Genomic DNA, 12,572 nt, shown 5'->3' on the forward strand with positions numbered 1-12,572 from the left:
TACCGTGTTGCTCAGGCTGGTCTCAAACCCCTGGGCCCAAACAATCTACCTACTTTGGCTTCCCAAAAGTGCTGGGATTACAGGCATGAGCCACTGCACCTGGCCTATTTCAACTTTATATAACAGCAGTTTTCAAGCGTACTCCAAAGAAAACAGTATAGTGAACCATCCTTTGCCCATCACCAAGCTTCAACAAGTATCAACCATAAGGACTTTTCAAAGAATGTATTTATAGGCCAGGCACGGTGGCTCACACCTGTAATCCCAGCACTTTGGGAGGCCGAGGAGGGTGGATCAGCTGACATCAGGAGTTCACAACCAGCCTGGCCAATACAGTGAAACTTCCCGGTCTCTACCAAATACAAAAATTAGCTGTGTGTGGTAGCATGTGCCTGTAGTCCCAGCTACTCAGGAGGCTGAGGCAGGAGAATCGCTTAAACCTGGGAGGCAGAGATTGCAGTGAGCCAAGATCACGCCGCTGCACTCCAGCCTGGATGACATAGTGAGACTCCGTCTCCAAGAAAAAAGAAAGTATTTACAATACCATCACAAGGACTTCCTTTACACATAGCACTTAAACATAAGGATTCAGTCACCTCCAGGTAACCCAATAGCTGATACTAATGGCAAGTTGTTGGGTTTAAATTTTGTATTTAGGAAAGGGAAAGGGATGTACATCTAGAGAGCTTAGCCAACACTCCTTATCAGAAAAACATTTAACCCATCTATTTAACTGTGGCTGTGTGTCAACTGCCTTGTCATGCTTAGTCCACAACCAACTGAAAAGAAATAAAAATTAAAAGCATATCATTTTCATGAGCATATATTACAAAACAGCAATCCTATTTGTGTATTTTTTGTATTAGTATATTCAGTAAATATCCAGTAGTAATAGTGATATATAAAAAAAATAAATTGTACCTACCAAATAAATTACTTTATTTTTATTCCTTTCAGCTGCGTCCTCCTCAACCTGCAGTTTACTTGTTTGTTTTAGATGTGTCTCATAATGCAGTGGAAGCTGGATATTTGACAATTTTGTGCCAGTCACTCTTAGAAAATCTAGACAAGTAAGAATACTTTTAATTCATACTTACATGTGTGTATGTTATATATATAAATGGATACAAATATGAAGTGTTCACAGTTTGTGGGATTGGGTTTGGTTATATTTATCAACGAAAAAGAGTACTACTTAGGTACCATAGAATAAGGATCTAGATACTCGAGTTATGATTTATGACTTGGTATCTGATTTATAGAATCATAAAAATCTAGTATTTAGTCAGGAATTTAGATCTTATCTAACTGTCTGACTTAGCCAATCTGAACACGGGGCCAGAAATCTTGAGTTAGCCTGTGTATCGGGAATCTGGATGAGACTATCAAAAAGACAAAAGATAACATGTTGGTGAGGATGTGGAGAAAAGGGAAACTACACTTTGGGGAATATAAATTAGTACAGCCATTATGGAAAACAGTATAAAGGTCCCTCAGAAAATGTAAAACAGTTGTTGTATGATCCAGTAATCCCACTACTTGGAACATATCCAAAGAAAAATCAGTGTGTGGAAGATATATCTGCACTCCCATGTTTATTGTAGCATTATTCACAAGAGCCAGGATACATAATCAGACTAAGTATCCATCAACAGATGGATGGATAAAGAAACCAGTATATGTGCAAATGGAATACTATCCACCCTTTAAAAAGAAAATTTTTCTCATTTGTGATACCATTGATAAATCTGGAGGTCATCACGTTAAGCGAGATAAGAACAGACATTGCATGTTCTCAGTCATTTGTGGGAACTAAAAAAGTAAATCTCATAAAAGTAGAGAGTACAGTGGTTGTTACCAGGGATAGGGTGGGAGGTTTCGAGAGATGCTAGCCAAAGTGTAAAAGATAGGAAGAATAAGTTCAAGAGATCTGTTGTACAACATGCTGCCTGTAGTTAATAGCAATATATTGTATTCTTGGGAAAATGCTGAGAGATTAGAATCGTTGCATTCTCACTACAAAAATAATAACTTTGTGAGACAATGCATATATTCATTAGCTAGATTTAGCCATTCCACAGTGTGTGTGTGTATATATATATATATATATTTCAAAACAACATGTTTTCCATGACATATACATACAATTTTATCTGTCAGTTTAAATAACATTTAAAAAGATTTTTTAAAAAGAATCTGGATGAGAGAAATCTGGCTGTAATTTATGCCTGAGCAAGGAATTTTTTTCATAAACTTGTTTTAATTGCACTGATGACAGAATGAGCTGGTTTAAAGGGAAGGAGGAAACTGATTTTGTGCTTAATATGTTAGGAAGCCAGAAACTGAGCATTTTGTTTATTTATTTTTATTTTATTTATTTTTTTTGAGACAGAGTCTTGCTCTGTTGCCCAGGCTGGAGTGCAGTGGCGCAGTCTTGGCTCACTGCAACCTCTGATTTGTGAATTCAAGCAATTCTCCTGCCTCAGCCTCCCAAGTAGCTGGGATTACAGGCACCCACCACCACACCAGGCTAAGAAACTGAGCATTTTGGCACATTAGTAATGAGCTGGATTGTGGAAATGGAAATAGCGAGTATAGAATATGTGGCTTATACCTGGATCTAATTCCCTTCTCTGTGTCTACCAAGATTAGTCATGAAGGAGCCCCTCATCTAGCTTTAAAAATGAACTGTCCAAATCTCTGGAAAATACAGTTGTTTGCACATTTCTGTTTCACTCCAACACCCACAAGAGATGTGACTTCAGGTTGTTAGTGAGAGTGGTTCACCACTGCAGTGGTTCTCAACATGTGTAGAGGTGTGGGGCTTGTTATATATGAATACTCTGTCCCAAGTACTTTGGTGGTTCCAAAAGGTTCTCCTCTACCACATGAGCTTGAAGAGTCCTTGCCCTGTTGAATGCTACTTCTAGTCACCATAGTCTTCATATCACTGATCTTGGCCTGAAAGGAAACTGATAACATTAAGATGTTCAAGATTTTAAAAATTCAGAGATATTGAGAGATTTGCTTTTAGTGTTTGTTGCTTCATGTACTTTAGTCACAAGTGCTTCAAAAATAGCTTTAACAGTGAGTGGCGGCCGGGCGTGGTGGGCTCAAGCCTGTAATCCCAGCACTTTGGGAGGCCGAGACGGGCCCGGATACGAGGCTCAGGAGATCGCACGACCATCCCTGGGCTAACACGGTGGAAACCCCGTCCTCTACTAAAAAATACCACCAAAGAAAAAAAAAAAAACTAGCTGGGGCGAGCGGTGCGGGCCCGCCTGTCAGTCCAGCTACTCGGGGAGGCTGAGCTCGGAGAATGCGTAAACCCAGGAGGGCCCAAGCTTGCAGTGAGCTGAGATTGCCCACTGCACTCCAGCCCCTGGGCGACAGGAGTGAGAATCCATTCAAAAAAAAAAAAAAAAAAACAGTGAGTGGCAATGGAAGACTACTCTACAGAGATGATTTGGTTGGCTTGTTGCTGGTTTATTGTTGATTTTTTTTTTTTTTTTTTTTTTTTTTTTTTTGAGACAGAGGCCTGCTCTGTTCCCCAAGCTGGAGTGCAGTGGTGTGATCTCTGTTCACCGCAGCCTTGACCTCCCAGGCTCAAGTGATCCTCCCACTTCAGCCTCCTGAGTAGCTGGGACTACAAGCGCACACCATCACACTCAGCTAATTTTTGTATATTTGGTAGAGACAGTGTTTTGCCATGTTGCCCAGGCTGATCTCGAACTCCTGAGCTCAAGCGATCCACCCACCTCAGCCTCCCAAAGTGCTGGGATTATAGCCACTGCACCTGGCCTGTTTTTGTTTCTAAATACCAAGTTTTAATCCCCCAAGAGGGTACACCATTCTTGGAGGTACTAAAATACCAGGTTGATGCATAGAGTGGATGGAGCAAGCTCCTATTGCATCACTATGCTCCAGAAATCCATTTAATCTATTAGCCTTGTATTGAAAAGTATGAAATAGGAGCCACACTGAGAGAGATGATTGACAACTTGTAAATTAAATAGACTGTGCAAAACCAAAAGTGTAAAACTGGGAATGGAAAATGTTTTAAAAATATTTCTATTTGATTATAGCAGAAAATAGAAGCATTGGAAAAGTAAAAGAAAAAGAAAGTGATAGAATAGCAACAAATGTATAATGTGTTTTTGGAAAGGGCTCTGGAAACTTCTTTGAGAAAGAAGAGTTTGATGCTGGAGCAGTTTCAGCTCAACTTCATTTATTTTTAGCTTGGAGTAGGTCAGTAGTCTCCTCTAACCAGTAATAAATGACCCCACCCCTCAGTGATCTTAGAAGTCTTGCAGGAGTGAAGATTAGTATGTGGAAACGTCATAAATATTAACCATATTGGTAAGCTGAACATCCACATAACTTGTGGCATTCTGTTCTCTGAAATGCTCTTGACCCACCTTGCAGACTATATCTGAATACCGTGATTAGTCATCCATAGCAGTGATAATGCTTCTTGCTTTGATGCATATTCTATTTTGGCATCCTATAATATCCAAAGATATTTTAAAGGCATTGTTAAAACAATAAATTACATAACTCAAGTTAACATAGTTGGTAGTACTTAGTAATATGCTTCTGTAAGGTGAGGTATCTATCTTATTAATAAAGCTTGACAGGCAGTGAAATGGTAATTTATTCTTTTATACTGTGGCATCGACTTTTGAAAACAGCTCTAACAACATTTTAAAAGATTAATGATAGATAAAATGTTTCAGTGTTCATAAATGTGGTTTTTGTGTAAAATTTTACACATTAAAATCTGATTTGCAGTATATTCAGTCTTTTCTTGGAAAGTACTAATTTCTCATTCTGCCCTTAAAATGCTTAAGCAAGATACACTATTGTTCTAATACTGGAACTGAAAGTAAGTTTTCACCTTGGTCTTCTTCTCTGATATATATTTGTTTAGATAGGGATAATTTTTCTGTCCCCTGTAGAAAAGCATATGTGTAATTATCCTTGGACTTAAATTACTATTTCATTATTTTCTGAAATGAAACGTGTTACTGAGTACTCTGAATTTAAAATTGTCATTTTTATCTTTAGGCTTCCTGGAGATTCACGAACAAGAATAGGATTCATGACCTTTGATAGCACTATTCATTTCTACAATTTACAAGAAGGATTATCACAGCCTCAAATGCTGATTGTGTCTGATATAGATGGTAAGCAGTCAGTAAAATAAAAACCTTTCTGACTACGGACTTTGAAATCTTTGGATATTATGGGATGCCAAAATAGAATATGCATCAAATAAATGCTACTTTATTTTAATATATATCTTGCTATATGTTGTGAGGATAATGTCATGCACTTTAATATTTGTTCAAAATAATTGTTTTTCTGGGAATACTTGATTCTAAGTTATTTATGCCTGTGTATGTATTATACACATGTATGTATAATATATACAGAGTGTGTATATTTAATAAAGCAATATTAGGTGGGCGTGCTGGCTCACGCCTGTAATCCCAACACTTTGGGAGGCCAAGGTGGGCGATCACCTGAGATCAGGAGTTCAAGACCAGCCTGACCAACATGGAGAAACCCTCTCTGCTAAAAATGCAAAATTAGCCAGGCGTTGTGGCGCTTGCCCGTAATCTCAGCTACTCAGGAGGCTGAGACAGGAGAATTGCTTGAACCCGGGAGGTGGAGGTTGCAGTGAGTTGCAGAAGTTGCAGTGAGACAAGATCGTGCCATTGCACTCCAGCCTGGGCAACAAGAGCGAAACTCCATCTCAAGAAAATAAAATAAATAAAGCAAAATTATAGTACACATTACATGTGTGACCTGATAAAAACTTCAGGATTTTCTAATGTATTCTTTTGATTCGATTTGTTGATTAAAATGTATGTTTTCCCTATAGATGTTTTTCTACCTACACCGGATAGTTTACTTGTGAATCTATATGAAAGTAAAGAGGTAAGGTTGATTTTCTTAAAGCATAAAATGTAAAAATGTATTGTGACTGGTAACTAAAATGTTTAACATTTATTTACTTGATATATTAATATTACAAATAATAGACAATGTAAATGGCGTATCTATTGACTCCTCAGTTCCAGTCCCTAGAAATACAGTGACGCATGATACACTATGGAATGTTTTAAAAGAAGATTATTCCTTTGCCCTCTCAGTAATTCAACTTTTGATCTTTGTTTTCTCAGCTTATAAAAGACTTACTGAATGCATTACCAAATATGTTCACCAATACAAGAGAAACACACAGTGCCCTTGGTCCTGCACTTCAGGCTGCCTTTAAATTAATGTCTCCAACAGGTGGCCGTGTGTCTGTATTTCAGACACAGTTACCTTCCTTGGGTGCAGGACTTCTGCAATCCAGAGAAGATCCTAATCAGAGATCAAGTACAAAGGTATTTTATATTTAGCTTTTTGTCATATTCAAGATTGTGTAATTATTTGTTTATTCTACTTTTCTAATTCATTAATAATAAAAAACTGGCAAGAGAGTTGGGTTTTTTTTGTTTGTTTGTTTTTTGAAACGTGGTCTCACACTGTCGCCCAGACTGGAGTGCAGTGGCACGATCTTGTCTCACTGCAACTTCTGCTTCCTGGGTTCAAGCGATTCTCCTGCTTCCGCCTCCTGAGTAGCTGGGATTACAGGTGTGCGCCACCATGCCTGGCTAATTTTTGTAGTAGAGACGGGTTTCACCGTGTTTGTCAGGCTGGTCTCAAACTCCTGGCCTTGTGATCCGCCTGCCTCAACCTACCAAAGTGCTGGAATTACAGGCATGAGCCACTGCGCCTGGCCGCCAGAGAGTTTTTGTTTGTTTTTGTTTGTTTGTTTGTTTGTTTGTTTGAAACAGAGTCTTGCTCTGTCGCCCATGCTGGAGTGCAGTGGCGCGATCTCGGCTCACTGCAAGCTCTGCCTCCCGGGTTCACGCCATTCTCCTCCTCAGCCTCTGGAGTAGCTGGGACTACAGGTGCCTGCCACCATGCCCGGCTAATTTTTTTGTATTTTTATTAGAGACAGGGTTTCACAGTGTTAGCCAGTATGGTCTCAATCTCCTGACCGCGTGAGCCACCCACCTCAGCTTCCCAAAGTGCTGGTGTTACAGGCGTGAGCCACTGCGCCTGGCGAGAGTTTTTAACTCAAATTATCTTTTTGGTCTTGTGTCACAGTATGTTCTTTTTATTACTTTGTAAGTCATAGAAATTTATAAATCATTTAGTATAACCCTTTCATTTTATAGATGAGGAAGTAGAGTATCTAGGTAAATGGTTAAATAACTATTTAATGGTAATGGTAGTGCGACTTGATTTTCTGACTCCAGTATTATTTTCTATTACATAAGTGGTAAAACTTACTAAATGTATCTATTGTAATTCAACATGCTCGTACTAATAAACGTTTTAATTATAAAGATAACACAGATCATTGTATAACACTTGGAAAGTGGAGAAAAGCATAAATCACCAGTAATCTAACGATACTAGCATTTAGTTATACAAACATACAAATAAGCATAATTGGGCATCATATGTGTGTGTGTATATGTGTGTGTGTGTGTTTTTAACTGACCTTTTTCATTGGAGAATATATTGTGAGCATTCTGTGAAGTCACAGAGAAAGTAAATGTGAAAATAATCAATTAATTGATTGCTTTTCAGCTATTAAATAGTTGTCTTCAGAATTTTTTTCTTTTGTTTTTTAAAAGTAGAGACAGCATCTTGCTGTGTTGCCTAGGCTGGCCTCAAACTGCCGAGATCAAGCAATACCCCTGCCTCAGCCCCGCGAAGTGCTGGGATTGCAGATGTGAGCCAGAGCTGTATTTGCACTATTTTTTTATAAAAGGGCTGGGTGTGGTAGCACCTGCCTGTAACCTTAGCTACCCAAGAGGCTGAGGCTAGAGGATCATTTGAGCTTAGGAATTCTAAACCAGCTTGAGCAATGTAACGAGACATTTTAAAAAATAACAATAACAGCCAGGTGCAGTGGCTCACACCTATAATCCCAGCACTTTGGGAGGCAAAGGAGGGTGGATCACTTGAGTCCAGGAGTTTGAGACCAGTCTGGCCAACATTGCAAAACCCTATCTCTCCTAAAAATACAAAAATTATCTGGGTGCAGTGGTGCATGCCTGTAATCCCAGCTGCTTGGGTGGCTGAGGCAGGAGAATCGCTTGAACCAGGGAGGCAGAGGTTGCAGTGAGCTGTGATCACTGCCACTGCACTCCAGCCTGGGCAACAGAGCGAGACCCTGTCTCAAAAAAAAATAAAATAAAACAATAATAATAATGAGAGGAATATATGAAGCTGAACATTACTTGGGTTTTATGTGAAGATTTGGTCAGGGCATTTTTAAGCCCTTATTTCAAATAATAAATGAACTACAATAGTCATTTTTCTTTTGTACAAGTTCTGTCTGGCCTCAACATATATTTGAGAACATGTCATTATAAGTAGTTATAAGTGCGAATTAAACACTTTTAATAGTGTCATAAATCTTTAGCCACATATCCAGTTTTGCCTTAGGATAAATTCCTAGAAGTGAAATTATTGGGTTAAAGGGCATAATCTTTAAGTTATTAAAGAATGTTTTGTTTTTTCGGGTTTTTTAATCAACCTCTCTTCTTAAGGACTCTCATCCTGTAACCTCCATTAAGTAGTGTTGCTTTTTTATTCTTCACCAATATGCTAGAGAAAAAAGGCACCATATTTCACTCTTTATAGAAATTGTATTTTAAAATTGCATTTGAGAAGGAAGCTAATTTTAAAATAATTGTATATTTTAAACTCATCAACAAGTGTAGCTGGCATTTAGTTCGTTGACCCATTACAATCCATTATAAATTACTGTGGTGTTTTGAACATAGGAAGCTGTTATGTATTTACTGAATCCTTTGATAGAGTTTTGTTTTGTTTTCTCATTTAACTTTCAGAAATATTCTCTGCCTGCCTGCCTGGGACGCTAAAGTTTCAGTATCTGTTCTGGTTTACATATTCCTTCATATCCTTAATTCCTTATATTAGAGTACGCTCTAATATAATCATCATGCAGTGTAATTAAGAGGATTGAAACATTTTGTTAGGAAATATTGCATGGTGATTAAGAACTTGGAGACTCTCTCTAGTGTCACCTCAGCTCAAGTCTTCTCATTCCAAAAAGAAACACCTTCCTTAATCTTTTATTCTTAAGTTATGTAACAATATTTAATAATGGTTAGCAGCACTCATTCTGTAGCCAGATTTCTTGGGTTTATATTCCAATATCCATCCCTCAATATCTATATAATCTTGGTCAAGTTACTTAATCAGTTATCGCCTCAGTTTCTTCGTCTGAAAATGTAGTTAATAAAAACCATATGAGATGTGTTATGAAAATTATTTAATTTGTGTGAAACATCTTAGTGGTGGCACATAAGTGTTTTTTATAAAGATTATCTATCATTGTTATTATCACAGGAAATCTGCACCAAATGCCTAGACATTTAAAAAGCTCCTTAGTTTGGTAGGGAGGCAGAGGACATCCTTTTTATTATAAAAGTAACATGAAAACATGAGCATAAAGATTTCTAGCTCTTACTTTATGATCTGTTGACTTAGGTGGTACAACATCTTGGCCCTGCAACTGATTTTTATAAGAAGCTTGCATTAGATTGCTCAGGACAGCAAACTGCAGTGGATTTGTTTCTTTTAAGTTCACAGTATTCTGATCTTGCTTCGCTAGGTAAGGAAAGTCATCATGTGTACATTTATTTAAATAAACGTTTTTAATGCATACTTAAATCTAAACTCTTCAGTAAGCATTCTCAATATTTTAGGGAGAAAGGCATGTGCATTATTAGATAGACAATATCTATGAAAACTACCAGTAAAGTTTAAAGCACTATACAAATATAAAATGTCACTAGTATTTTGTTTATATAGCATGATTCCCTTACCATTCCGCTCAACAGGAAACTTTATTGTGTATTTTATAGATATTACTGTTTTCTCAGATTTGTATGTTCTTATTTTGATGGCTTAGGTTTTCTCATGACTTAGATTTCTTCATAATGTGAATCTGTACTACTGTTGGACAAGTAGAATATTATTTCTGTAACTAATACTTTTTGTATTTCTCTCTAAAGCTTGCATGTCCAAGTATTCTGCAGGTTGCATCTATTATTATCCATCATTCCACTACACTCACAATCCTTCACAAGCAGAAAAGTTACAAAAAGACCTGAAACGGTATCTCACAAGAAAAATTGGGTTTGAAGCTGTTATGAGAATAAGGTGTACTAAAGGTATGAAGTTGTGAAACTTATACTTTATATTAAATACTTGTGTCAAAGTCAGTGAGCATTCCATGTATTGACTACCTCTGACTGTTCTTTATGGAAGACTGTTTGATCTGGTTAGCCATACCATGTTTTAAATAGATAATAGTTATCGAATAATCCTTGCCCAATTTTTAAAAATAACTTGAATAAGTAGACAAAAGTAATGTTTGGTTTACTCAGAAGAACCTAAGAGAAAGCGTATATTAGAAATGATTTTAGAAGGAGAATTAGGAATAGGGAAGATCTTAAATAGGAATTGTCAAATTAAGGGTCTTTGCCTTCATAATCATTTAATGTACACTTCCTTGGTTTTATGTGAATATTTGTTGTTGTTGTTGTTTTTTTTTTTTTTGAGACGGAGTCTCGCTCTGTCGCCCAGGCTGGAGTGCAGTGGCCGGATCTCAGCTCACTGCAAGCTCCGCCTCCTGGGTTTACGCCATTCTCCTGCCTCAGCCTCCCGAGTAGCTGGGACTACAGGCACCCACCACCTCGCCTGGCTAGTTTTTTATATTTTTTTAGTAGAGATGGGGTTTCACCGTGTTAGCCAGGATGGTCTCGATCTCCTGACCTCGTGATCCACCCATCTCGGCCTCCCAAAGTGCTGGGATTACAGGCTTGAGCCACCGTGCCCGGCCGTGAATATTTGTTTTAATCCTTTATTTTAAACCTAGGATGAGTTATATAGTAACCCTCATTTGTTTAATTTACAAAATTTGTTTTGTAAAACCCTCATTTGTTTTACAAATTAAACCCTCATTTGTTTAATTTTGCAAATTAAACAAATGTTTAGTCAGATTATGTCTGACTTCAAGTCACATGTGAGAAAATGTAAATAAGGTTAGGTGTCAATACAACTGAAATGTATAGTCTGCCTTTTATATAATGTCCACTGGTTTTTTTTGAATTAATATTTTAGAAACTCTGTCTACACTTGAACCTTACTCCCCAGTTATCCTTTTGATTCAAAATCATAAACATCTTTGACTTTAAAAAATAACTTTAGGTTGAGGTGAAGATATTATTGTTAACTTCATTTTTTTGTATCATTTTCTCTTTTTTAGGTCTTTCAATGCACACTTTTCATGGTAACTTCTTTGTCCGTTCTACTGATTTGTTATCCCTTGCCAACATCAATCCTGATGCTGGATTTGCAGTGCAGTTGTCAATTGAAGAAAGTTTAACAGATACTTCCTTAGTATGTTTTCAAACAGCCCTATTATATACATCAAGCAAAGGTAATGTTAACAGAAATGAAATATAGTCTGCAACAGTAATTCTCCCTCCTTTCACATGGCCTTTAGTGGAGTGGGGAAAAAGAAAGAATACACAGTGGGAAGTAATGGAATTTGTATTAGTTAATCAAATATATGTTGTTATTTTCTTTCTTTTTTTACTCTCACTTTTAAGTCTTTAAATAGTACACTTTTTTAATTTATGGAAGACTTGTATTCCTAGAATCTCGTTTCAGAACAATTCATGCTAAATCCAGCTATGCCATTCTTTGTATTATTTCTTGCTCCATAAAGTAAAAAACTGTTTAGCAATTAAGGCCTTCATTTGTTACTTGACAGTTAAGTTTTCTGATATTTTACTCTGGGATATAATTTAGAATGAGTGATATAGCATATGTTCATACTCTGCAGATTTGGAGAGTGTTTAATTTTCTTATAAAAATGTTAATTGTAAAACTTTGTTTTTACATCTCAAAATCCTGTTGGTGACATAATCTACCCAAAACACTGACTTGAATAAAAATTCGACTTGTGGCGAGGTCAAGAGTTCAAGACCAACCTGGCCAACTGGTGAAACCCCGTCTCTACTAAAAATACAAAAATTAGCTGGGCATGGTGGCGGGCACCTGTAATCCCAGCTACTTGGGAGGCTGAGGCAGGAGAGAATCACTTGAACCCAGGAGACAGGTTGCAGTGAGCTGCGGTCACAGCATTGCACTGTAGCCTAAGAGACAGAGCAAGACTCTGTCTCAAAAAAAAAAAAAGAAAGTATTCGACTTGTTTGCTTTGTTTTATTTCCTTTTTGATCTAATGTATTTTCAATGACTTTTTAGGTGAGCGGAGAATTAGAGTACATACACTTTGTTTGCCAGTGGTAAGTTCACTAGCAGATGTATATGCAGGAGTGGATGTACAAGCTGCCATCTGCCTTCTGGCAAACATGGGTGAGTAAAAATGGAAGGAACAGGTGAAATGTATTTTTCTGTCTTGAAAACTGAAGCTTGGCTGGGGCAGTGGCTCATGCCTGTAA

General features: G+C 37.4%; 1 protein-coding gene across 6 annotated transcripts in view; it reads left to right on the top strand.

Annotated features, from left to right (window-relative positions):
* The window catches only part of SEC24B (SEC24 homolog B, COPII component), an 87,101-nt gene that overhangs the window by 59,248 nt on the left and 15,281 nt on the right, over nucleotides 1-12,572 (top strand). For all 6 annotated transcript variants that reach the window (XM_017890412.1, XM_017890413.1, XM_017890414.1 and 3 more), the window contains 8 exons: nucleotides 958-1,070; nucleotides 5,068-5,186; nucleotides 5,888-5,943; nucleotides 6,189-6,395; nucleotides 9,589-9,712; nucleotides 10,116-10,274; nucleotides 11,372-11,545; nucleotides 12,376-12,486. In XM_017890412.1, the coding sequence (XP_017745901.1) occupies nucleotides 958-1,070; nucleotides 5,068-5,186; nucleotides 5,888-5,943; nucleotides 6,189-6,395; nucleotides 9,589-9,712; nucleotides 10,116-10,274; nucleotides 11,372-11,545; nucleotides 12,376-12,486 (1,063 nt within the window). The remainder of the gene's footprint in view (nucleotides 1-957; nucleotides 1,071-5,067; nucleotides 5,187-5,887; nucleotides 5,944-6,188; nucleotides 6,396-9,588; nucleotides 9,713-10,115; nucleotides 10,275-11,371; nucleotides 11,546-12,375; nucleotides 12,487-12,572) is intronic.

The sequence above is a fragment of the Rhinopithecus bieti genome, unplaced genomic scaffold, assembly GCF_001698545.2.
Source record: "Rhinopithecus bieti isolate Rb0 unplaced genomic scaffold, ASM169854v2 scaffold_19840, whole genome shotgun sequence".
Taxonomy (NCBI): Eukaryota; Metazoa; Chordata; class Mammalia; order Primates; family Cercopithecidae; genus Rhinopithecus; species Rhinopithecus bieti.